A 24187-nucleotide genomic window follows, 5' to 3' on the forward strand; every position below is an offset into this window, starting at 1 on the left:
AATTTCAAAGACATGTCCCAAATTTAGGATATAATTGGTAACATGGTTACATTAAGAACAGGAGGCTGAACCCATTATGGGGATTTTTCTGAGCACACACAGAACTCTGATGCACTCGGAGCACCTCGTTTGTATGTCATTGTGGAAATAGTTGGCAATGTCTGTAGGTTTACTGGGAGCAACCTCAATGATATGATACCAGTTTCATGTTTCATGTCTTAGTCTATAGCCTCAGGCTCTCTGAATAACAAGGAGAATGATGACTGCTCTGTTTTCAACCAAATAAGATATTTATAAAATGTTTGCCACAAAATATATCCTTTCTCCTTTTGGCAGGCTTTGGAAGACAACATGCCCATTGATGAGATTACGAAGCTTACATCCATTGACAAGTGGTTTATGTATAAAATGCGTGACATTCTAAACATGGAAAAGACACTGAAAGGCCTCAACAGGTAAAGCAGTATGGCTCCGGTTCACTCCAAGTATCTCCTCTGCAACTTTTGAATAGGCTTCTTTTCACCTGTAAGCATTTGGATAAAATTATACCTCAACAATGTAAATGGTGCCAAGGTTGAAAAGCAGTAGCCATATCCAGAAGAAATGGCAGTTTTTTTTAGATGTTTACCTACTGAAAGGCATCTATTAATACTGAACTGTCTTCTACTCCATCCTTGCCATCAAACACAATGATGCTCTTATTAGGTCATGAAAATCGATGTGCATTTATGATATCATGTGCTCTTTAATTGCTAAATGATACCTAGGTTTAAATCTGAATAATCAATAGAGTAATATTCCTGTTTTCTATACATTTTCTGAATTCTAAAGACTATTTTTCTCTTTTAATATCAAACTACATATTACTGTAAATTGATGACCAAATGTATTCCTGTTTTATTTTATTGGTATTTTTAACATTGGGACTTCCAGTTTAGCCTACAAATAAGCCACATTCAAGTTTTTGTTAACAGACTCTTTACTTCTCACTAATTTACATTTTTACATCCTTCATGCCCACTATTTTTTTAAATTTCGTGTTCAGAATATTCCAATTATGTCAGTGCTTTAAAATCTACTTTTTATTTTTTGTGGACAGACCATATATTGGGGCACCTCAGGTTTATGAAATCACAGATAAGTCTTAAAATGTATTTTTGATAAGAGGAATACTTTATCAATTTAAGCAACACAGTATAATGTTCTTCAGCTTCTCCATCTTAGGAGAGAGCTGAAATACATTGCTATTGGAAAGAAGCCTCACCTACAAGCCTAAGCATATGTTTAGAAAGGGGAACATTTTTGCCTATGCAAGTTACTCTCAAATGATTTAAGAAACTATAGATAAAGTAATCAGTAAAAACGTGGTTGAGGACAGTGGAAGAGCTCAAAGCCTTGATTTCTCAACTATTTAGCAACTACAACATATACTGGGGTTGCTGTGTTTACTTAAACAAGGTACGTGAAAGCTGGACACTAAAAACACTTGCTTTTCTTTTTGAGCAAAACAAGGTTCTTTTTCATGTCTTCAGCATCTGCCCACAAGAAATGCTTGGTCTTGAGAACTGGCAATTCCGATCTTGCTTATAAGTCATTCTTTCTAGTGATCACATAAAATGAACAGTGGATAGCAAATAAGTTCTGAATGGAGCCTATACATTCATCTTGGACTTTTGCTGACTTGAGGTTTCCTCCTTTGGTTTATGGTGCCAGCTGAACTTCCAGGTTGAATTATAGTCCGGTCCACTGCTTTCAGTCTCAGACGGCTGATTTCAAATGCCTATGACACTGCTCCAATTAAACCACACGGGGGCGCTAGAAACTTACAGTATGCCAGCTGTAGCCGTGGACAAGACCTGGGGTGAAAAAGAGCAGATGTAATTGTGATTTAAATTTCCACTTGATAAGCATTCTGATATTTAGATAAATTCAGTGTTTTAATTGAATAATTTTTGTTACATCCAGAAGGCAGGTTGAGATTCTAGCCAAACAAAAATAAGTGTATATTGATAGTGATTAGGGTCCTTGGAAGATTAAAACAGGTCACTGTTACAGGTCACTTATAATATTTTTCTGACTTCCACATCCTGTTGCATTTAACTTGTGATAATTTGACATTTTCAGCCTTCATATTCTTGCATAGGTATATTTGTAAATAGAGATGTTTTCTGTTGTTCACAATTATCTTCATTAAATGCTTTTATATAATGCTTTTAATAATTTTAAAAGATTCTAAAGAATTATGCTTATCAGTGATCTCGACAGATGATTCACGGTGTTAGTAAGCTTAAATCCTGGATTCATCATTGTCTGAGTGAAACTTCACTGTTTAATTTATTTATTTCTGGTGTGTCATAGATGCACACAGAGCAATTTGATCAAGGTTGTTATTTAGAGGTGTTAGATATATGAATAAAAATAGATGGCCACTGAAGCAGCCTGTCTCAATCATTTGGTGGCACATAGGGCTCTGAAGTTTAGAGCAATCACAGCTGATGACGTGTGTAGGAGTTGAGATTTCTTGCCTTATTTTGATTGATCTTCACCATCACCATCTTTTGCTTTTATGGGCCATAACATCTTCTGCTTTTTCTCAGCCTCTATATGCCAGGGAGGCTTAGTCATTAAGGCATATACACCTGCAACAGTAATAGTAGCTCTCTGTTAACAGTTGGCGTCATACGGCTGATTATTGCCAGTTTAAAGAAAGGTTAAGATCACTTGGTCTACTTGCTCATTTGTATTTGCATTTATTTGTGGTTCACTTCGTTTCAAGATCTCCACAGTAGAGTCATGGGCACGGAACCTCCCTCACTTCCCTGGCCTCACATTCTTCCTGCGAATGTCTACCTTATAGTTTGTGGGCCTTAAATGATGTAAGTGTAAAGGAAACCTGACACATAATGAGAGCTCAAGAAAGTTTTCCTTGTTTTCCCCCAAAGTGAAAATGCAACTTATGAAGACTATTTTGTGATTTTTAGATATATACATTTAAAAATGCATTTTTAGAGTCACAATTTGCATTTGCTTATATATTTTGCAGTATATTATTTCTTCATTTTCTTTATGATGCATCATCACTTATTTTAATATCAGACTTACTTTTTTTTAAAGAAAGCGATGAAGCTGGTGATAAAAATGCTCTCCTTTTCAAAAGATCAATAACACTCCATTATGCTAATAAACAAAAAATTCCCACTCTACAGCTGTTAATCATGCTAAAATTCTTCTGATACTTAATAAGCACCTTCACTAGCAGAAGATGAGAATATTACTCAAATTGATGACCAATCTATGTTTATATTTACATATAGTTATCTGAAAAAAAGTAGAACTTGGCTCCCAAATTGAATATACCCACATATTTAGTATATATGTTAATGTCCACTTACTGGAATGGGGAAAACAAAACTGATTTTAACAAGGTCAGCACTAAAGAAATAACAGATGAATTTCCCATGTTTTTGAGAAAGTGGAAGTTATAGTAAGAAATCTCTTGCCGTGAAGGGTGACGGTAAACATGCATTATACTGAGGGTGATGAATGAAATCCTAGACTTCTTCAGGATGACGAGACAAATTAGAGAGGGGTTAAGAATAATCCACTCAGCATCCTGGCTTGGAGTGTCTGCTCCCATCAGAACTCAACTCACCATCTCTGATACATAAGCATAGCTGTGGCAATCCTCAGGAGATTTTCAACATCCATTCTTACCAACTTAGTGATAACTGGTATTCAGACAGCTTCAGCAGAAACCTCTCTTCCTGCTTGAGTTCACTGACTTTCTCCTTTTCCTCTTAAATTGTTTACGGCTGCCCAAGGGCATGCTAGAAAAGTTGACTGTTCCAGGCAGTTCCCCAAATTTATAAGCTGGTGTAGTAGCATTAATCGACCTAGAGTGATAATTCATTTTACACTGGATTTCTTTAGGCTTTTGAAAATTTACTTTTTTATTCAATGGGATGTGAGTTGTATCCTGTAAGATTCCATTGCCTATTATGCATATGCATTGGAATTTAGATGTTTGCTCTATTAACTTCACATTACCAGAACATTTTGCAAGCAGTTTAAGAAAAGTTAAGTCTGTGAGAATTTTTAATGAAGCTGCATCTGCATAGGCCTTATCCATTGGCCTTCACTACTGAGCTAGCCAAACTTTAGGATGCCTATCTTCATCATACTTACCCTACCAACACCAACTCTTTCACACATAAATACTCCTCTCATATAGCCTTTTTAATCAATACTCACTAGGAAAATATGCTTATTTTCATCTATTAAAAACTACAAAAATCTCACCTGTAGTCCTTTCCTCCATTAGTACATTGACAAATTCAACTTTGGTTAGGCAAGTAAATTTGGCCCAGAGGGCAGAATTGCAAGTACCGTAAATCGGATAAATAAATATGTCAAATGTCTTCATCCAGGAAGTTCTCCTGATATAGCTGAGTCCCTAAAGCAACAAAATAATGTACTTAGAACTCTTCTGTTAACAGAGACGTAAATTTTGATTCAATCAATTTTGAGTACCTTCCAAGTGTAAAGTATTAATCACCAAATTTATTGACTACATATTCGTCGTCGGCAGCCGTCCGTCTCGAGAGACGATGGTGTAGCTTCTTAAGAGTCCATCTGCACCGCCGAGAATGGTTGTGCAGTCCGACTCGGGAGTGACACGGTATCTGTCTCCTCCCGTGTTGAATCGACATCTTGCGATGACGCCGGAGTGTCCTCTCCAGTGAAGCTGAAGCTACAGAGCCTGGGCAGGGTGATATGGAGGGTCTGCTGTTGCCCATGCAGCAGACCCCCCCTCTCTTCGCAGCTGAAGGATCCAAGGGAAAGACAGAGTCAATACAGCTTGGCTTCAGGTGCGCCGCAGGAGTTGCCGGTGTTGACTACAACGTCAAACCGCCTTAGGGACTCCGGCTCCGGATTTTCTGTCGGGGTTTACTCCCTTAGCCTTTCCCCTGAAGAGGTATGCCCGCAAGGCAGCGGAGGTTTTTTGGAGTCAGAGTTTTCCTTCTCTGATGTGCCCTGACTGGAAGATCGAACCAGCAACACTTAGCTCGCAGGCCGACGCTCAATCCACTGAGCCAAACCAGCCAGGACTACATATTAGACTCTGTTTTAAGCACATTATTTTACTTAATGCTTGCTACCACCTAAGGAAGTTAGTGATTAGCTTGATTTTATAGAGAGTAAACTGAGGCACCAAAATATTTAGCAACTTTTTTTGATATCACATGCTAATAAATGACAGAATTGAGATCAAACCTGAGCAGGACAACAGCATAGGATAGTCAATGTTTAAGTTCTGTGTGATATGTATGTGTGCATGTGTATGTATATACACACGCAGGTAAATATATATACGCAGACATACATATATGTATGCCTAAATGTATATGCATTATTTATGTTTAGGTATCTGGAAAGACAAATTATATATAACATCTGCAGGAAATAATACTGCAGATATAGTAAGAGTGGTAAATAAAGGGATGATAGTCCTATCACTATAGAACCCATATTTGATGTTTCAACTATGTTAGTAATTAATAGACAAGTACAGCCGAACCCTTTTTGCTATAAGCGAGAAAGGAAGTCAACTATAATGAGGCTTGTTTATGAGCAAGAGCTATTTCCAAACATTATACTCCAAACATATTTATTTATGTCAAGTTGCATTAGCAACTTTAGATTGAAAGGCAGTCACAATACTTAACACACACACACACACACACACATGAATAGTCAAGAAAAAAATGTGGGAGTGTTAGTTGCCAGCTTTGAGCATCTGCTGTGACTTTTTCATTTTTTTATTTTGTTATTTTGATTTGAGTTATTTAGCTATTTTTGACTGACATATCTAGCTCAAGGATATTATTATACCTGCTTAAGTTGTATAATTTTGTTCTTTTACTGGATAAAACTGAGTTGAATTAAGTTTTGAATTCTTCCTTTAAGTGATTTGCTTAAAGAACGTAGTCAGGCTCTGCTTGTGATGCACCATGTTAAATTACCAAATGGAAGGTTTCCGTCATTTATGATGATTGCTTCTTCCTTTGCATTTCCTTCAATTTGGGCAATTTTCCTGGAATGGTCCATTTTGTTCTCTGTGTTTTTTGTACAATGCTGCTATTTATGTTAGTAACATTGTGGGTGATTTTTAAAATATCTGTTTTCATCCATTTTGGATGTTCAAAAATAAGGGATATGACCATAGTGTACTGTTCATCTCATATAATTATAGGAGGCTGAGATTTGAACCTATTTCTCGATTAATTTTTTACATTAGCTTTATTTACTAGGGATAATTGGGCAAATTATCCAAAATTGCTTTTTTCCACTATTCTATAGATTTCAAGTGGTTTTTGTTACTATTTTAATTCTGAAAATATTAATATTTGCTCCTCCTTCATTGTTACTTATTGGTATATTCAATATAAATAGTAAAAGTGAGGAAGTGTACTTTTGGAGGGCCTAATTTTCATATGACCACCACCACTCTGTTCAGTGTGATAAACTACATCAATTGGCAAGTGCTGAAAAATCATAGGCATGCGTATAGCTCAGGAAAACAGTCTAGGGTGAGCCCCCACTCGGGTATTCAAGTACTAAATTGAGCTCAGTAAAGCTGGCCATTTCCCTGCAGCCGCAAACTTCTGGCAGATGTAATAATGCAGATGTCACCTTAGCAGGAACACTCCTCTTGAATGTCCTCTCCTACACATGTTAGTTTCTATTGACTTTTTATTTAACTTGTTCATGAAGCATGACACAACCAGACAAGAACGTTTTGTGCTTATAGTTGATTGAAGTTTCTGGGGAAGGAATGTCACCTAAAAGATGTTAAAACTTATATATAAGACAGAGAAGAGCCAGTACTTCTTTCTAATGATAATTTATACTTTCTGGTAAGAAATCCTTAACAATGAACCACTTTAGCTTTAAAATATATTAAATACAGAAGAAATTTAGGAAAGAAACATATATGTCTTATATATAACATATAATTACATGTTATTTTATAATACTTTGAAATGACATGTTATTGTTTCCCCCACTCCAGTCTGTGGACATTCAAATATATACTAAATTTGTAGGAATTTATTTTAAATGTAGAATGGGGATGGAGATGTTTGGACATATTAGTGGAATCTATAGATTTGAGTTGCAGAAAATGGGTTATGTCCTTTGACCTCATTATCAACTCACACTATATTTCTAAGTCTTAGTTTCACCGTAGAAAAAAAAAAGCAATTCTCCTTTCTTACTCTACTAGGCAGCCAGGTGGCTAGATGAATATACAATATGTGTGAAATAATTAACTCTAAAGGAAAACAATTTTATGTTACTAAATACTTACCATTCTGTGGTTTTAGTCTTCATGACCTAAACCACTTAACTAATGAACCTCATTAAGAGTACCAAGAATTGGGGCTCACACAAAAGGGTCATTTTCTCTCTATTAAAGAAGAGTATTACTGTGGGAATGTCTATGCTTCTATAAACTAATGCCAAAAAATACTTTATTTTAAATTTGTTTTTACATTCCATGTAATATGATAGGATATTGTAGATGATGTCATAGATTTGATGGATCTCCATTAATTTTTTAAACTAATAATTTATTGAATGAGATATAGTAAATTTTACATCAAAAACTTAGTATTCTGAAAACTTGCATTGAATTTATTATTTAAATAGTGTTTTCATCATTTTGACAAATAATTATGCACTTTGAAAGTGTGAGTGTACTTGATTCTGGCACTGGCAAGATGAATGTTTTACTTAAAATGTTTTCAGAGTGATATTAAGATCATTCATAAGATGAGTCTTGTATGCTTTCTTAGTATTAATTCTTATATGTTTAATCATTCCAAAAATTTTAAGTTGATTTAAAATAACATATACTCATAATTTGCATGTATGTATCTACTAATAGTCAAGAATTAATGGGTTATCCCTATGTCAATATCTCTGATCTCAGACTGATGGGTTATGTATTTACCTGATGGCATTTCCCTTTATTAGGAATTATTGTTATTAGACCAAACGTTATCTGTTCATCTATTCAGTCATTAATATTTACTCAGTACCTACTATATGCTAGACTTAGTACTAGGTCTAGTGTTATTTATTGATGAATAATTGGTAGTCATTAATCTGCCTTCAGTGGGTTTGTAATCTATTTTTGAAGATTAAATATATACATAGTTATATATAAGACAAGACACTTAATGAATCAACAAGAGGAAAAACACAAAACCATGAAAGCTTATAGGAGGTTAAAAACAGAAGTTCTAAGACTTTTATATGTTTTTCCATATGTCTCAATTTAAGAGTTCCTAGAAGATATGCATCCCTAACCCATATTTTATAAATGAAACGATGGCTCAGATGTTTAACTAAGCTTTTCAAGATTTCAGAGGTAGTGCATATTTAAATTAGAACTTTTGCAATCCAAGGACAGTATTTTTCCTTCAGTATATCCCAGTGTCGTGGGCTCCAAGGGAAGAGAGAACTTAAAACAAAACAAATAAAACAGAAAGACACTTGCAACAATATTGCGTGGTTTGGGAAGAGAGTTGAGTCAATCCACCAAATTTGATGATAGGGAGGTGACAGTAGTAGCTGGACTATGAGGACCAAACTGGCAGTGAGAAAGCAGAAGGACGTAAATGGAACAGTTCTACTTAGAAAGTGACAGGTTGGGTTTCCTCTTGCTTTGTTATATTTATGCTCAGTTTCATAAAAATGAGAATCTTTCTATAAAGAAGTGAAATCTACAAACAGAATTATGATGGATATTATCTCTCTGTTTGCTCTTATTTATATAGTTAGGGCCACACAGTTTCACTTCATTGTTCTGTAATTATTACAAGTATGCCAGCAACAGCCTCTAATTAGATTGTAAATTCCATTAGGACAAATTCCAATATGCTATTATTATAAGTTTTTCTTAAGAGCTTTTGCTGATTTGTGTGTATACAAAGTAGAGTTCACCTTTCTAAAGTGTAGCATCAGTTCTGAAAGAGATAGGACTGGCTTTCCATTCTTTATTTACCATATATTTTCTTGGAAATTGGCCTTGCATGGAGTAAGCATTTAATTACATTTGTATGATAGCATGCCCATTAAATAAATGAAGAACTATTCCCGGTAGAAAGTGAAAATCAAAATTTTTTTGTCAGGCCAAAGAAGAGACATTAAAGTGGAGGAAAATGCATCAGAATTTCAGGTTGCTCAAAGAGATGCACAGATTTATTAATTAAAAAAATATATAGTCCAAGATATAAACTTATTCATTTTTAAGTGACTTTATATCAATTAATTAGCCAGAAGGCCCTGAATAAACTTTTTCTAATAAAAGGGGATTTATCTAATTCTTATATATTGTCAAATAAGAATTATAAACAGTGTAAGCCTTATAATACTTATATAGACATAAAATCCTATTGTCTATTGAGAACGACCAAAATTTATATAATTTTGATTAAAAAATTATCCAAATTTTCGAAGTTGTAAATTTTTGAAGTTTTTCTGAGAGATATACATAAATATTTATAGTTGTAGTGAAGACTCTGAATTAACTAGCAACGGAGGTTAAGGCAAAAACTATATACTTTTGGTATTTACAATACAGAGATCTGTACTTCTCTGGTGATCTTTAAGTGCCTTCTGTTATAATACAGGAAGAAAATAATCACTATCCTATTTCTGTGGATGGTGAAACTGAGTCACACTAAGATGTGAGTCAGAATTTTTGTCACACCAGTCAGAGGAAAGCAAGAAATCTAGCCCAGGGCTCCTACTTCTGGTTCTAGTCACTAAGCCTGTTCAAAAGCTTCTTTTTAGAGAGATGACTTTTAAATCAGACAGTTGGAGATCAGTTCCTCCTTAGCTGTCAGGTTGTGAGCTGTGTGTTTTCCTGCTTGAATTGTTGACCCCATTTACAGCAGAGACACTGTAAGAGATGTGCCCTTCTCTACAACTCTTGTGGGGAAAACACGGAGGCCTGGTGGGGAAAAAGCCCCCACGGGTCACCTTTCAAAGACATAAACAGAATTTTCAAGGGTACGGGGAGCTAGGATAAGGATTTTCTTTTTACAATTTGTTATGTTTATAATAAAAGACTGTATACACACACATACGTACATATATATTTTTTTCTTTGAATGAAATGCATATGCCTAATCTTCCATGTTAATGCAGGTGTGAATAAAAAACTTTTGAACTGTACAATAGAAATTAAATTTAGGTTAAATAGGCTCCCTGAGCTATAATTACAGAAACCAGATCATCACCGAGTGACCCCAGAATTTTTGCACTTGCTCCTTCATACATGAGATGTTTTTGTGGGAGCTCTGGGCATTTATACCTGCCCTTGGAGGTGAAGTGCCTGGTGTTTATCTGAGCAGCAGGAGGCAGTGGCCACGCCTCCCACAGCAGATTAAATGCCCGATGCACATTCTCTCCAGAAGATCAGTTGTGATTTGCAGGGAGTTATATACAAGGTAGCCCTCACCTCCTCCAGGTTGGAAACAGGAATGCTACAGAGGAGAGGGAAGAGACTGAGGAGAGCTAAGGTGCTGGGACAAATGTAGGTGACTTGCCAGTATAGTTCTGCTTAATTTCTGCTTCTTTTTCTCTTCCTTTTCCTCGTTCCTCTCTTGTGAGTGCTCCGCCCCTTCTTCCTTGTCCTCTGGCATTTGTATTTGTGAAGCATTTATTACCTGCTTGGCACTGAGCTAAATAAACTCTTTACTCTTGTATTGTTAGCTCTGATTGATTTTTTTCCTCAGCATTTTTTATTCACAGCATAGTGGGAACCAGATATTTGGCCTGTGGCATTTGCCTATCAAAGGTTGAACAGGAAGTCAGTAACTATAATGATAATATAATGCTCATCACATCAGTATCAACATGGCCATGTGGATATTGCACATACTGCCTCATATCCTACCCGCCTACATACTCTTTAGCCAATGGATTGATTTAATTGACCATCCTTGGCTCTAGAGAGCTTGAAGAGTGAGGTACTCAATTTGTTCTTGAATACAGATATAGTCATTAGTGTGAAGTACATGAGAATTTTTGCTCTTATGGTTATTAATGTGCATTTACATGCCAACTTCTAAACAAACCTTCAATGATAAAGAGTTTTGATTTCCATGTAGGTAATAATCATCAAAGTAATATAGATCTAATATGACATGTCACCAGGATTTTAAGTCTAGAATTTTTCCACATTCTCTGGCCTCTCATTTATCCCTTTTCTAGAAAAGGTATACAGTTTCTCACTCAAGAACTAAAAAAATTTTGGTTGAAAATTATTCCTATATATATTACATTTAGCAAGAAAAAAAATTATGCAGCAATTTAAAATGGATAGGCTTTAGTTATATAATCTATTTTAATAAGATTCTAAGTAATAGTTTCTAGAAGTCAAAGAAGGTTATATATTTGAATGTTATACATTTGTTGCTTGGGACAATATGTGTAATATTTGAAAAACTACTCTGGAAACATGACTTGCTTTAAACAAAAATGATGGGCAGGTTTTAAGATATAGGACAAGTACACTTATTTGTGAAATAACAGATTTTAAAGCATCAGTGAATGCTTATTCAATGTTTTCTACAGAGGCCTCATATAGTATTTTTTTAACATCTGTTGGATTTAAATTCCAGACACCTATCAAGCCTATCTTCATGGGAAAACCCAGGGTTTTGCTACTGACTGTGTCCTCTAACATTCTGGGAAAGAATACATTAAATATATTTAAAATTATAAATAACTTTATTCATCAGAAATTAAAGTGATATTCCATAGTATGGACTTGGCCCTTTAGTTTCATCTGACCAGGTGAAAGCTACTTGATTTGTAGACACATACTTTTTTGAGTGTAACAAAACACTTTTTTATTCATTAATAGACATGACTTGACTACTGTGATTAGGTGGTTTCTATTTGTTTTTCATTGTTACCAAATCAATGGCAGAGAAAGTCACAGCATTTTCAATTAAGAATCACTGAGATACAAAATGTGATTTATTAAAGCTCAAAAATTACAATTAACTTAAGCTGTATTAGGTTATTTTTCCCATGATTATTTCTTAGTATTCACAGAATATAGTTATGATATTATAATCAATAGTATATAAATGACCTTACCAGATTGAAAGTAACATCACAGTAGTTCTGAATTATTAGGATCACTAAAGATTGGAAAAAAATGAACACAGAATTCAGAAATTTAAAATTGCTTGCTTAAAAATATTTACAGTACCAATTTCTCATAAGGTTTTCTTCTTTGTTTTGATTTTGTTGTTAATAGTCTTTAAAGCAAAATATAGTTTTAAGTGTGCCATTCCTTGAAAATTGGTACCTGTGCTATTACAACATTATTGTCATAGTGCTAAGCAGACTCAGATCTTAACAGACAATTTTCATGATGGCATGCTTTCACATGAACTCTGGATATAGGTATTGTTTGTCCTGTACATGAGCTAAAGATCAAGGTTTTTCTTGAATTCCTCCAAAGGCCTCATAGATTTACAGAATCAAGGCATGGTGCTCTCAAAAATTAAGAGAAAAAAGTAGTATTTTTCCCAATTGACTGGATTTTATCCTTTGCTTTTCTAACTACTACTGCTGCTTTTGAAAAAACATCTTTTGCATTTTTCTTAAGGAAAGAGGTAAGAAGCTGTCTCTTTGAAGGAAAAGATGAGACAAATAACTTCGCCACTGATTGCATTATTGTGATTTTGGTATGGTCTTGAACACCCCCCCCCCCCAAATAACCAGGGAAGCCGTGCAGAACTCAGGGGAGGCTAGTGAGGGGGTCTCAGGGCAGAGAACATATATCTTACTCAGTTCTCGTTTCTTATTAAAACAGGTGTCATTATTAAGCATCAGGTCTCGTGTTTTGCTCAGCTTCTGCCTTTTGGGGGATTTTAAAAAAGAGGATAATAATAAAATTGCAAGCCCATCGCATAATTGCAGGCCAAGTGGAGTGCTAATTTTCACATTAGAGCTTGTGCAATCTGGAGGGAAATTTGTTTAGTATTACTTGTGAGTTGGTGGATCAGATAAAAGCCAGTCAAGTGGAAGAGAGGACCGTGTGAAGTGCACCCCTCCCTAATCGGCATGCTGCAGGCATGCCTCCAGTCGGTTAATAGATTTCCCCAGCTCCTCTGCGCCAGGTGAAAATTTCCTCATTAAGGGGAATTTATTCCATTTTCTTTTACCATCTATTACTGAAGACTAAGTGTGAGTGGAGGCTGTTTCAGAGATGACAGGGTAGGATTTTAAACAACAACAAAATCTACTTTGGAAGTCAAAGAGAGAGAGGAGAAAGACTTGTATTGTTTATAAAACCAGAGAACACATGGGAGACTTCCCCCTGTAAAGCGGAGCCTTGCTGTCTAACCATTAAAAGATTATGGCAGAGTGTGTAAAATTCTGATCGTCTGTTTTTAAGATGTTTTTCTCCCTCTAAAATTTTAGACTGTCATTTTGTGCTGCTATGTAGAGAGAAACTGAAGATTGTGTAAAGGCCAGCATCACAGTTCTTTGGTGGTTCCTTGTTTTATTATTTAGATTCTATTATATCATGATGAAAGTGTAACCTTTGAAGAATTTGGATTTCTAGAGGACATACTTCTGAAATGTGGATCTAATGTGTTCATGCTCAAAGAAGTAAAGATAAACATAAACATATTTAATACACACAAATTTATATTAAATAACGGAAGAATAATTTATTCATCATACATATTTAAAAACTGTGCTTTAGTGCAATATACTCCATTCAGCTAATCATATTTCTCACTTAGTATAAGGCTTCCTTGGTTTACAATATAATATAAATGGAGGTTGATATTATAACCTATTGAGGTTTTAAAGAACAGTTTTGAAACAGCTTGAGTGTTTATATTTCTTTTAGTAACTATTTGTTTTGAGTTTGTTCCAATTAAGGTTTTCATTTTCTTTTGGAAAAATAGAAATATTATAACTCTTTCTCTAAAGCATGATTTTACCTAGCTTGATTTAAACAAATCTCACTCTGATAAAAGTTCTTTTAAGCAGGCAAAATAGAAGGCAGCTCAATATGAACAGATAAAGATGAGGAACATGTATCTGAATCTCCACATTGTTAAATGAGCTTTTATGTTCACTTAAGATTATTCATCTTGTATTTGACTCTGAAGAGGTTTAACCTTATCTGAATCACTGGCCCAAAGCTAATGAATCGTGTCTTCAAACTGTCTCCTCTTTTATTTTATTATAATGGAGCTCAAAATAAAATTTTGTATCAGAACAAGTAGGGAATAAAGTCAATTTTCTCCTGTGTGTAATGACATGCCGTCAACCTTGTCTGATGCAGCAGGAGCAGAGAGAGTGGAGGAGGGACATGGAGAGAGGCAACGTGGCCCCTGTCTTGGTGTTAGGGGTTCCCCGCAGAATAGGGCAGCACTGAATGAGGGAAGGGATCTAACTTCTCTCTATTCTTGTAATTGCCATGGTGGGTCAGAATCAACATTATTTCCCAGTAAGGACTGCAAAGTGCTTTACACTATTTTGGGAACATGTCTGAAGAGTAGAACTGAATAACCAGAAAGACCATGAATGAAACACTAAAGAAGATCTGTCACTTTGAACTTCATATGAACATATCTACCCAATATTTGCATTCAAGCTAAACATTTATGTATTCATATGCCATTCCAATTTAATACACCGTAATTTCAAGATGTTTAAAAATACTATATCATGCTGTTGATTTAATTATTTGAATATGGGGTAAAAGTTAAAGCAGTTTTTGGCTCACCAAGAAAATATTCTGAGATTCAGCTTGAGAGCTTAAAACATGCACTCTGCAGGTCTAGCTTGATGTGTCTATTTCAGAACTCTCATCTGGTGAGGTTGGAGGGGGCACCTATAGAGAAATAGTTTCCACCCCATTCTGAAATTCTATCATTCATGATTCATTATGTTGTGTTACTGTTGCTTTTCTCAGGCATCCCCTTTAAATAATGAAAACTCTCTGGGGTGGATATGCTATGGAGAATAGTAACAACTGAGTTAGTCCTAGTGACAGATAGCTATTTTTTGCCACCAGAGCTGAGCACAAAATTAATTCACTTTATTTCTTTATGCATAATGCCAAGTCTACCTATTAGGGTTTTTTTTTTATGTTGTTTTTGTTGGTAAGAGTTCAGTTTTATTTCCTGGGTAGAGAAACACTTTCTATATTTGCTGGAAATAGCTTTATATACTTTACTGGACTTTTTCTTGGTGAAAAAGAATAAAAGGAATTATGCATATATCAACAATAGAAAAGACTGCATTGCTGAATGTGGACAGAACAAATGCAAATGTATTGCATCCCTAATAGAAGTGTAAGGAATCTGAATGGTTTCTTGTTTGTTTGTTTAATATCATTATTTATAACTTTCATTTAAAACAGTATAAGAAGCTTTGAAGAATTGACTGATATTCCATATAAGAAAAACAAAAATAAAACATCCAAGGCAAAAAAAAAAAAAAAGACCCAAAGATAAAAGATGAAAATATTACTTATGGTTATCTTAGAACTTGCAGAACTTGTGGAACTTGGATTTAAGCTTGTTCATAGTCAAAATTATAGGTGCAATGGTTCTTTTCAAGACATGTTTCTTAAGTGTGTGTGGATTATTGTTCAGGGTTAGGTTTAGTCATTTAGGTTAGTGTGGTTGTCAATATAGTAATATAGTATGGGTTTTGCCTTAAATAGTTTTTACAATAATAAAGAGATATCTTATTGAATATCTACTTATTCTTTGCTGGTCTAATCTTTTACTGCTTATTCCACAATGATGAGAAAATGTTCTAGCAAGTAGCTAGGAAAATCTATGCATAAGAATTGACTCAGTGTTATATGCACAGAATTTCACCACTTAACCTTCATACTTATGTTTTTAATATAATTGCAGACCACAGAGAAAATGTGTAGCTTTTCCCAATGTGGGTAACCATTAACATGATTTGAGATCTTCCACAAGACTCTAAGATATTTATTTAAAAAGAACATCATCCAAAGTTCTAATTTAGAAAAATAGCTTATTTATCAAGCACTTCCATTTTTGGGGCTGAATGCACGGTTGCATGTAAACAGATGAACAATTGGTTTAGAAACATAGTCTTGACAAGGAAAGTGGAAATACACAAATGGAAGCAACAACAACAAATCCCTTCCTCTGCTTTCATCTCAATTTTATTTTATTTTTTACAAAACTAAAGCTAAATGCCAGAAACTTGGGTGTTTCAAAGACCCTCAGAAGCTCAGAAGCCTTTCCAGACTCCGCCAGCAGAAGCTGGACACACTTCTTAGCTGTAGTGTCTTCTTGTATATGCTTCTTTTATAGCACCTTTCATGGCTGTTGTTTTCCTTCTAACATACTGTGACTTCCTTGAATGTAGAGATTTGGTACTTTGTCTCTCCGTCGTTTAAATAGGTAGCACAGGGCCTGATACACAGCACAATTTTACCAAGTGTTCAAGCACTAATGAAAGAGTGGCCGTGAATGTGGCCACACCTTCTCCATCCACGATTTCCTACTTTTTCCAACTGCAAATCTTCAGGGTGTCTCCTGTACCTATGATGCCTGTTGCTGCCTCAAATTATTGCAACTGCAGTTGCCCTTGCTTACAGAATACCTGTCAACTTCTTCATCTATATAAACTAAATTTTCTTTATGGTTCTGTTCTCATCCCTCTACTGCCGTAGTATTTCTCAACTACAACCACTCACATCGTTATATCTTTTCTCTGACCTCACATTTTACCACATAGCTTATGTCCCCATAAAAGTGTTGAATCACTCTCTGTAATTCCCTTGTCTCAAATACTGTTTTGTATCTTACTGAGCAGCATTGTCTAATTGAAATTTCTGTGATGATAAAATATCCTGTAATCTGTATTGTCCAGTACAGTAGTCCCTGGGGATGTGTCACTACTGAGCACTTGAGATGTGGCTAATGAGACTGTTCATCTAAATTTTTAATTAAAAACTTAAAAAAAATTAATTGACATTTAAAATTGTTATGTGTGGCTAGTTGCTTACCATATTGACAGGCGCAGTTCTAAAGCATGTAGCACAATGCTTGGCACATAGTAAGTGACTAATAATACTTAATAATCACACTGTATTCAAGAATTTGACAGGAAATGTGTTGCTCTGAAAGACTGCTTATCTAATACTTGGGAAGATTTTTAAAAATCTAAATGGGAATAGAAAAATAATTAAATTTATTGGGAGAAATAACAAGTTGATTTAAGAGACAGAAGGGAATCTAGGTGCTGTAGAAAAAAGCATATTGAATAGAAAGAGCTGTAGCTACAAAAATCTAAATTAATACTGATATTAAAAATCCAGAGAAATAGTTATCAAATATATCTTTATTCTTTAAACTCACAATATGAATTAATTGAACAAAGGAGATTGAAGAATAGAATGGACACAATACATTTTATTCAACTACATTCTAATAGCAGAATTTCAGTGAAAATATTTTATTTGTTATTATATTTCTGAATTAACTATAAAACAATCATAATTGAATTTTACTGTACTGACTACTGCTTGGAATAGCTGGCCTACACCTATTTAGTAAAGATGCTCTTACTGTAGTATTTTGTTCTTCTGAACATTGGGACTATACAAATCATTTTTGTGTGTATTTTGAATTCTAGTTATGAGCTAATTTCAATAGCTTCTTTGATTTTTCTATAAAATAAAAAGCCATAGAATTTAAGTTATTTTTATTTACTTAACAAATATTTATTGAACGTTGTCTGTGAGCCAGTGTACTAGGCTTTGGGAATAATCTGGTAAATGAGTCAGATGTATTCTTTGCCCCTGTGGAACTTGAAACTAGCAGGAAAAAAGTGTGGCTGGGAAAAAGGAAGGTAAGAAACGTTTAGAATGCCAGGTGATGATGACATGTTAAATAGTGTGCTTCAAATTTCCAGCTTGGTTCCAAACATAAGCGTTCCTTAAGAGTCAAGGAAGATCATTGTGGGTTCAGGCAGGCAGAGAAGGCTTTGTGTATGAAGCTTAGCTTTTGTTGCCCTGAGAAGCGTGGCTGGGAGTAAAAGAGAAGTCGGGTAGGTAACAGGAATGTCAGAGGCTTTACAGATGAGAGAAACAGCACAAATAGGGTCTATACTATGCAAATGAGTGTGAAGAAAGTGAGGAGATATGTCTAGCTCGAGTCGAGAATAATCATAAAACCAAAAGTCTGTCTTCCTAATAGAAGACAGATTGTGACGTCAGTAAATAAAGGCAGTTTATAGAGAGGATATCTACTCTGATGCAATGTTGGGATGCCCAGGTGAGGATGATTCTCAAAGGTCTTATCCATAAAGACCTGGCGCACAGGTCAGACACTAGAGAATGGTCTACAGATTTGGGGTCATTGACTACTTACACTACTTGAGAGAGTGGTTACATTTAGAAGGGAGGGAAAGTAGCCAGACTAAAGCATGTAAGTGTGAATAGAGGCTTGGGAAACAAGCAAACAAACTGTAAGTGGTAGTTGGGAGCAATAAAGTAGAGTAAGGAGCAACTTACCGGAAGCCAGAAGAAGAAACCTTTAAAGAATGCAACATCAAACAGATCATATGCTGACACATTAAAGAGATGAAAATTGAGAAAGAGCTTTTCAGTTTAGTAAGGGTCGGGTGTAGTGGTCCTTGATTATTTTTAAAGAGGTAATTCGTGGGACAGTAAATGCAGAAACCATTTTTCAGGAAATAAGAAGAGGTGTGAAAATAGGAAACCACATATTTGAGATCAGTATTGCAAATACTGGACTTCACAGAGTCTAAAGGATTTAGTGGATCATTTGTGTATTTTTAAAAGATCTAAACATGTTGAAAATAAAAAATAAAGAATTTTTGATGCTTTTGAAATTGAATAGTTTATTGCTTCTTATTGTGTTTGGTTTAAACTTGTGCATCTCTTTTTCATTAAATCCCAGCGAGTCCATCACAGCAGAAACCCTGAAAAAGGCAAAGGAGATTGGGTTCTCAGACAAGCAGATTTCCAAATGCCTCAAGCTGACTGAGGCCCAGACAAGGGAGCTGAGGTTAAAGAAAAACATCCACCCTTGGGTTAAACAGGTAAAGTAAATTCCCTTTCTTCTCAAGATTCCTCAAGTGACATGTAGCCGCCAACTCATAGGGACATTGTCAATAAAAAGAGGGGTGGAATTTGAATGTGACCCTACCTGTCCAGTTGATGCCCATTATGTCACCAATTTTATTCAGCACAGGATTTACTTTTGCTTACAGGGGAAAGGATGAAGGGGTAACTGAGATGTAAAGGTAAAAGTGAATACATGATTTTCTTGGCCTAAATTAAAACAAAAAACAAAAAACACCTTTCCTCTGCTTTTTGACTGAGTGCAAATATATTTGTAGAAAGGGAAATCCTTAATGTAATAGAAGGACTTGAAATACCCTAGCATGGTGGCTGAAGCTCTTGAAAAGAATAGTTATCTCTTTTGGCACTAAGTTTTTACAAGGTAATACTTTATTTTAAGTGCTCCATCATTATGGTTCATTTAGTATTCATTGTGATAGGGTTGGGCATAATGAGCTCATCTAGTATTCATGACAATCACACAAGAATGTTCATAGGTGTACTATTCTGATTTTTTTTTTTTTTTTTTTTTGGCCTTTAGTAGAAGAGATGGTGTGGCTTAAAGTACCACCAGCTGGTTCTTGTCCTTTAAAATTATTGACCTTTCCTGTGTGTTCAAGGGGCAGGCATGTACATACCCTCAGGTCTCAGGCTTGATGCTGAATATTTTCTATGCAGCAATTATTATCTTTTTTTTCCTTATCACCTGTTTTAAACTAGCTTGCCCTATCAGCCCCCAAATTCTTGCTCTCTAAGTGGAGCTCCTAGCCCTTGAGAGCTGAATTGATTTACTTTTTTCATTTAGTGAAATCTTGTCTCCTTCCCTTCACTTATGAAATTTGTGTCATCTAATTGCTCATTGTCATAGGTAACTTACATCTTATGCATTCCCTTGCTAAACAAAGGCATCCTTACGTATAGGTCACTTTCCTCTGATCTTAGATTTTATTTGCAGCTGCTTTAGACAGCTTGGCTGAATAAGTCCTCTTGGTAACCCATTGATTATATGACCACTTTGTTATGTTCATGAGAGGCACTACGATAATGAGTCAATGAAGCTCTGGGATGTGTATTGTCATTGTTGCTCAAGTGATACCTAAATTGTGTCCTTGTGTTTTCCCTCTCTTACTTTCAGAGTTAGAAAGCAGTTGGGCTGTACATACCATCTTCTTGTCTTTATATTTGGCAGTGATAGACATTAAAGAAATACGAATGCAGCACCAAAAAAATCCACAATCATTCTTGAAAAAGAGATTATAACAAAGGGAGTAGAAAAATTCCTATTTATTTATTTATTTATTTTCTTTTGCAGATTGATACCCTGGCTGCAGAATACCCATCAGTAACGAACTACCTCTATATTACCTACAATGGTCAGGTAAGAACTGCCACGTTGCCATATCAGAATGCTCTAGATTTAGTAAATGGTCCATATGGGGGAATATATATTTTTTGTCTTTATCTAGTGATCCTCGTAATAAAAGTGACATCAGGTGAATCAAATGTGATTATGTCTTTCTGGGTTCCTCTTTTAAGAACTGCCTTAAGATAATAAAATCAAACAAGTGAAAAGATACAGACACTGGTTACATGAGCCATACCACATAGCTATGCCATGTTGTAATGACTATTTAATTAAAAACTATAGGACTTATTATTTTTTTATAAATAAGTAGAACTTTAATAACTTTATATTTAGAGGTTCCCATACTAATAGAGGATGCATGTCAATAAGAGGAAGAATGAGAAGGACACAAAGACAGGACACATAGTTTAATTAGGGAAGAATAACATAATTTTCACACCATTTTTATTTCTCTCTCAGGAGCATGATATCAGTTTTGATGACCATGGAATGATGGTGCTGGGCTGTGGTCCATATCACATTGGTAAAGTGATAACGTATTTAAAGAGGGCTTTATAGTTTGTTTATAGAGTACTTTTCACACCTGTTAATTTCATTATTCTAAAAACTATGTAAGTAGATGTTCTCATAATAAATACTTTGCCAGTTAGAAAATTGAGGTTTAGAAAGATGAAACCCAAATATATGCAGCTGTTAAGTAGTAGAAGTCGGCCCAAATGCAGCCTCCAATACAAATTCTCTCTCCTTTCATTTCATCATCTCACCTTGAATCATTTTCATCCTCATGAATTAAATTGAGCCTCTCACTGGAGTTGAGGAATGAATTACACTTCGCCTTTCTCTCTCCTAGCATTGTATTTCACAAAGATCTATATTGGCCCCAAACTTATATGCAATAGCCAGAATTATATTTGTAGATGCAATCTCTGACCTAACATATGATTTCTGTTGATGTCAAATGCAAAGAGCTTTGCTCATTGGTGCATATAGTGTTATATAATTTGATTAAAACATTCTCACCAGAAATTGTCACATATCGTCATAGACACTTAAAAGTGAATAGTTAACAATGGATCAAGATCGATTACAGTTACAACGTATGCATTTAAATAGACAATGATATTTCCCAATAAATGTATTTAAGATTTAGTTTCTGTAAATTATTCTAAAATAGAAATGATAAAATTTATAACTTAAATATATGTCATTTTTTGTTACTTTCAGTGTAGTTTATTTTAGCTTTTACAGTTAACTGAGTGCTTCAGGATATGCTAGTTTACTAATTTTTGGCCAAATCATGAAGGAGAATAAAAGCATCTCAGCCTTTACCACCATAGTTTCTTTTGCCCAATTGGCCTGAACACTACCACCAGGACCTACCCTTCATTTTTCTAGACCTATTTTTTTCTTCCTCTACAAATTTTTCTAATTTATGCAACAATTCTGCATCACCCTTAGGCCCAGGGAAGGCTAGCTAAGAATATAATCAAATCTATACTTAATAGATAATGAAAATTAACATGTTACTAAATTTGCATAACTTATTCTGACAACAATTTTTAGGAGACAAAGCCCTAATGTCAAAGATTAGTACAAATCCCAGAACTTTTGATTCTATGGGATCCCAGTAGATGTGATATTTTGAGACATTTAAGAACATTATTATACTTCAAATTACTTCTTAGAAGGTCACTTACTCTGCATGGGATGGCCTTGCCAAACTTAAAAGAATATGCTTGGAAAGGACAGGACTTTCTAATCAATTAAGATATGTCAGAGCTACAAGACACCTCAGGGATCACTGGGGTTAGCCTTCAGGCAGCAGGGAAAGTAGAAAGACTGAAACAAGAACCCAAGTATTCTGATCACTAACTTAACTACTTTTGTGTACTGAGGTCAATGTTTGCTTTGAATTTCTTTTCAGTAAGCGAGGGCTATTTTTTTTTTATCATTACAATGATCTCCCTTTAACTTTGAAGTTCTGTACACTGCAAATACAGATGTTATCTATTGCAGAACTTAGCATACGAAACAGGCCCAATGTGTCATTGTTGTTTAATTAGTCCCTGTTTTTTCTATTATTGATGTAGTGTACATAATAGATCTGAAATTTGTATATTGGAAAACAAAGGGACAAATAAAGTAAATGCAGCTTTATTTAAGAATTGAAAGGGTATTAGCTTCCTTAGCTCAAACTGCTTGGCAATATATTTCTGCTACTTTTTGTGTTGTAGCTTCATGCTTCTCTTATCCCCTTTTCCAATCTCATTGTCTCTGCAGGCAGCAGTGTGGAATTTGATTGGTGTGCTGTCTCCAGTATCCGCACACTGCGTCAACTTGGCAAGAAGACTGTGGTGGTGAATTGCAACCCTGAGACTGTGAGCACAGACTTTGATGAGTGTGACAAACTGTACTTTGAAGAGTTGTCTTTGGAAAGAATCCTAGACATCTACCATCAGGAGGTAAAAAAAAAAAAAAAAGGAAAAAAAGAGGAATGAAAAATAGAGGCAGCGCACACTTTATATATGTGTATTCATGTATGTAGATTTATATTGCAACGCCCTCAGGAGAAAGAGCTGTCAGTGTCTTCTATTGTCTAACTTTGTAGTGAAGCTCTAAAAAGAATTACCCCAGCCTTAGATTCTTGAGGCGCTAGCTCAGAGTGATTATTTTTCATTTAAAATTCACTTTTTCTTCTAGCTATACTAAAAATTCTTCCTGGTGACACGTGCCAGATATATATTAACTAGTACAAGACATCTTCAATATATATTTTGCAGAATGATTGAATTGGTCATCTGTACATACAATAAGCATCCTCTCTCTAGTTCATGAGGTGTTACTGTTTAATGATCAATCATGGTTCCCAGAGGAGACAAGTCAGTTGTTCACAAAGAACCAACTAATTACTTGTGCTATCAGATGAAGCCATTAGTCTTCAGTTTAAGACTGATGAGTCCATTCCAAATGATTTTGGTACTTTTAAAGCATTTTCCTACAGTTGCTCCTTCTACTTCCATGTTAATATGAGTGTATCTTCACTGTACATAGGTCACTGTACATCTGTAGAACAAGTCAAATTGTCTTTAAATAACTACTGGAAAATTTCAAAGTGATGTCCAGAAGTTTCCCTTTTGATGTTATTATGGTTAATTCTCACAGAAAATCATTCCAATGTGTAAAATATGGTCACTTAAGAAAAAGAATCCTGAATTGGACCAATAGTACTTCAATTCTAGTCTAACTTGAGAACTCATTGATTTGTGTAAGTTGCTTAAAATCTCTGTGCTTTTGTTAATGAATTATGAGTGTAAAAATGTGCTATATGCAGGTACTGTGAAGGTAATTGAGATTTGTGGTTGAAATTACATTGTAAAGTATAAAGTATTATAGTGCTAGAACAATACGATGATTTTATTAGAGTAAAGATAAATGGACAAAAAAATAAAACAGACAAACTTAGTTTTCTATTTACATCTGACTTACTAATCTTTTAATATAATGATATAATTAAATTGAACCATTAGGTAGAATATGCAGTTTTTAGTTTTCTCTCTGACATGATTTTTCTAATGAATTTTTAATATTCATTTCAAATGGACAGGTGGGGATCAAAATAAGTGCAT

The 24187-nt window shown here is 34.9% G+C and overlaps 1 protein-coding gene across 1 annotated transcript in view; it reads left to right on the forward strand.

Annotated features, from left to right (window-relative positions):
* CPS1 (carbamoyl-phosphate synthase 1) overlaps positions 1–24187 on the forward strand; it is a 114699-nt gene that overhangs the window by 58492 nt on the left and 32020 nt on the right. Inside the window, exons 21-25 of the mRNA XM_090283365.1 lie at positions 337–455; positions 19032–19173; positions 20508–20573; positions 21021–21084; positions 22842–23023. Of these exons, the coding sequence (XP_090139491.1) occupies positions 337–455; positions 19032–19173; positions 20508–20573; positions 21021–21084; positions 22842–23023 (573 nt within the window). The remainder of the gene's footprint in view (positions 1–336; positions 456–19031; positions 19174–20507; positions 20574–21020; positions 21085–22841; positions 23024–24187) is intronic.

The sequence above is a fragment of the Furipterus horrens genome, unplaced genomic scaffold (assembly GCF_987537825.1).
Source record: "Furipterus horrens unplaced genomic scaffold, mFurHor1.1.pri manual_scaffold_1, whole genome shotgun sequence".
Lineage (NCBI taxonomy): Eukaryota > Metazoa > Chordata > Mammalia > Chiroptera > Furipteridae > Furipterus > Furipterus horrens.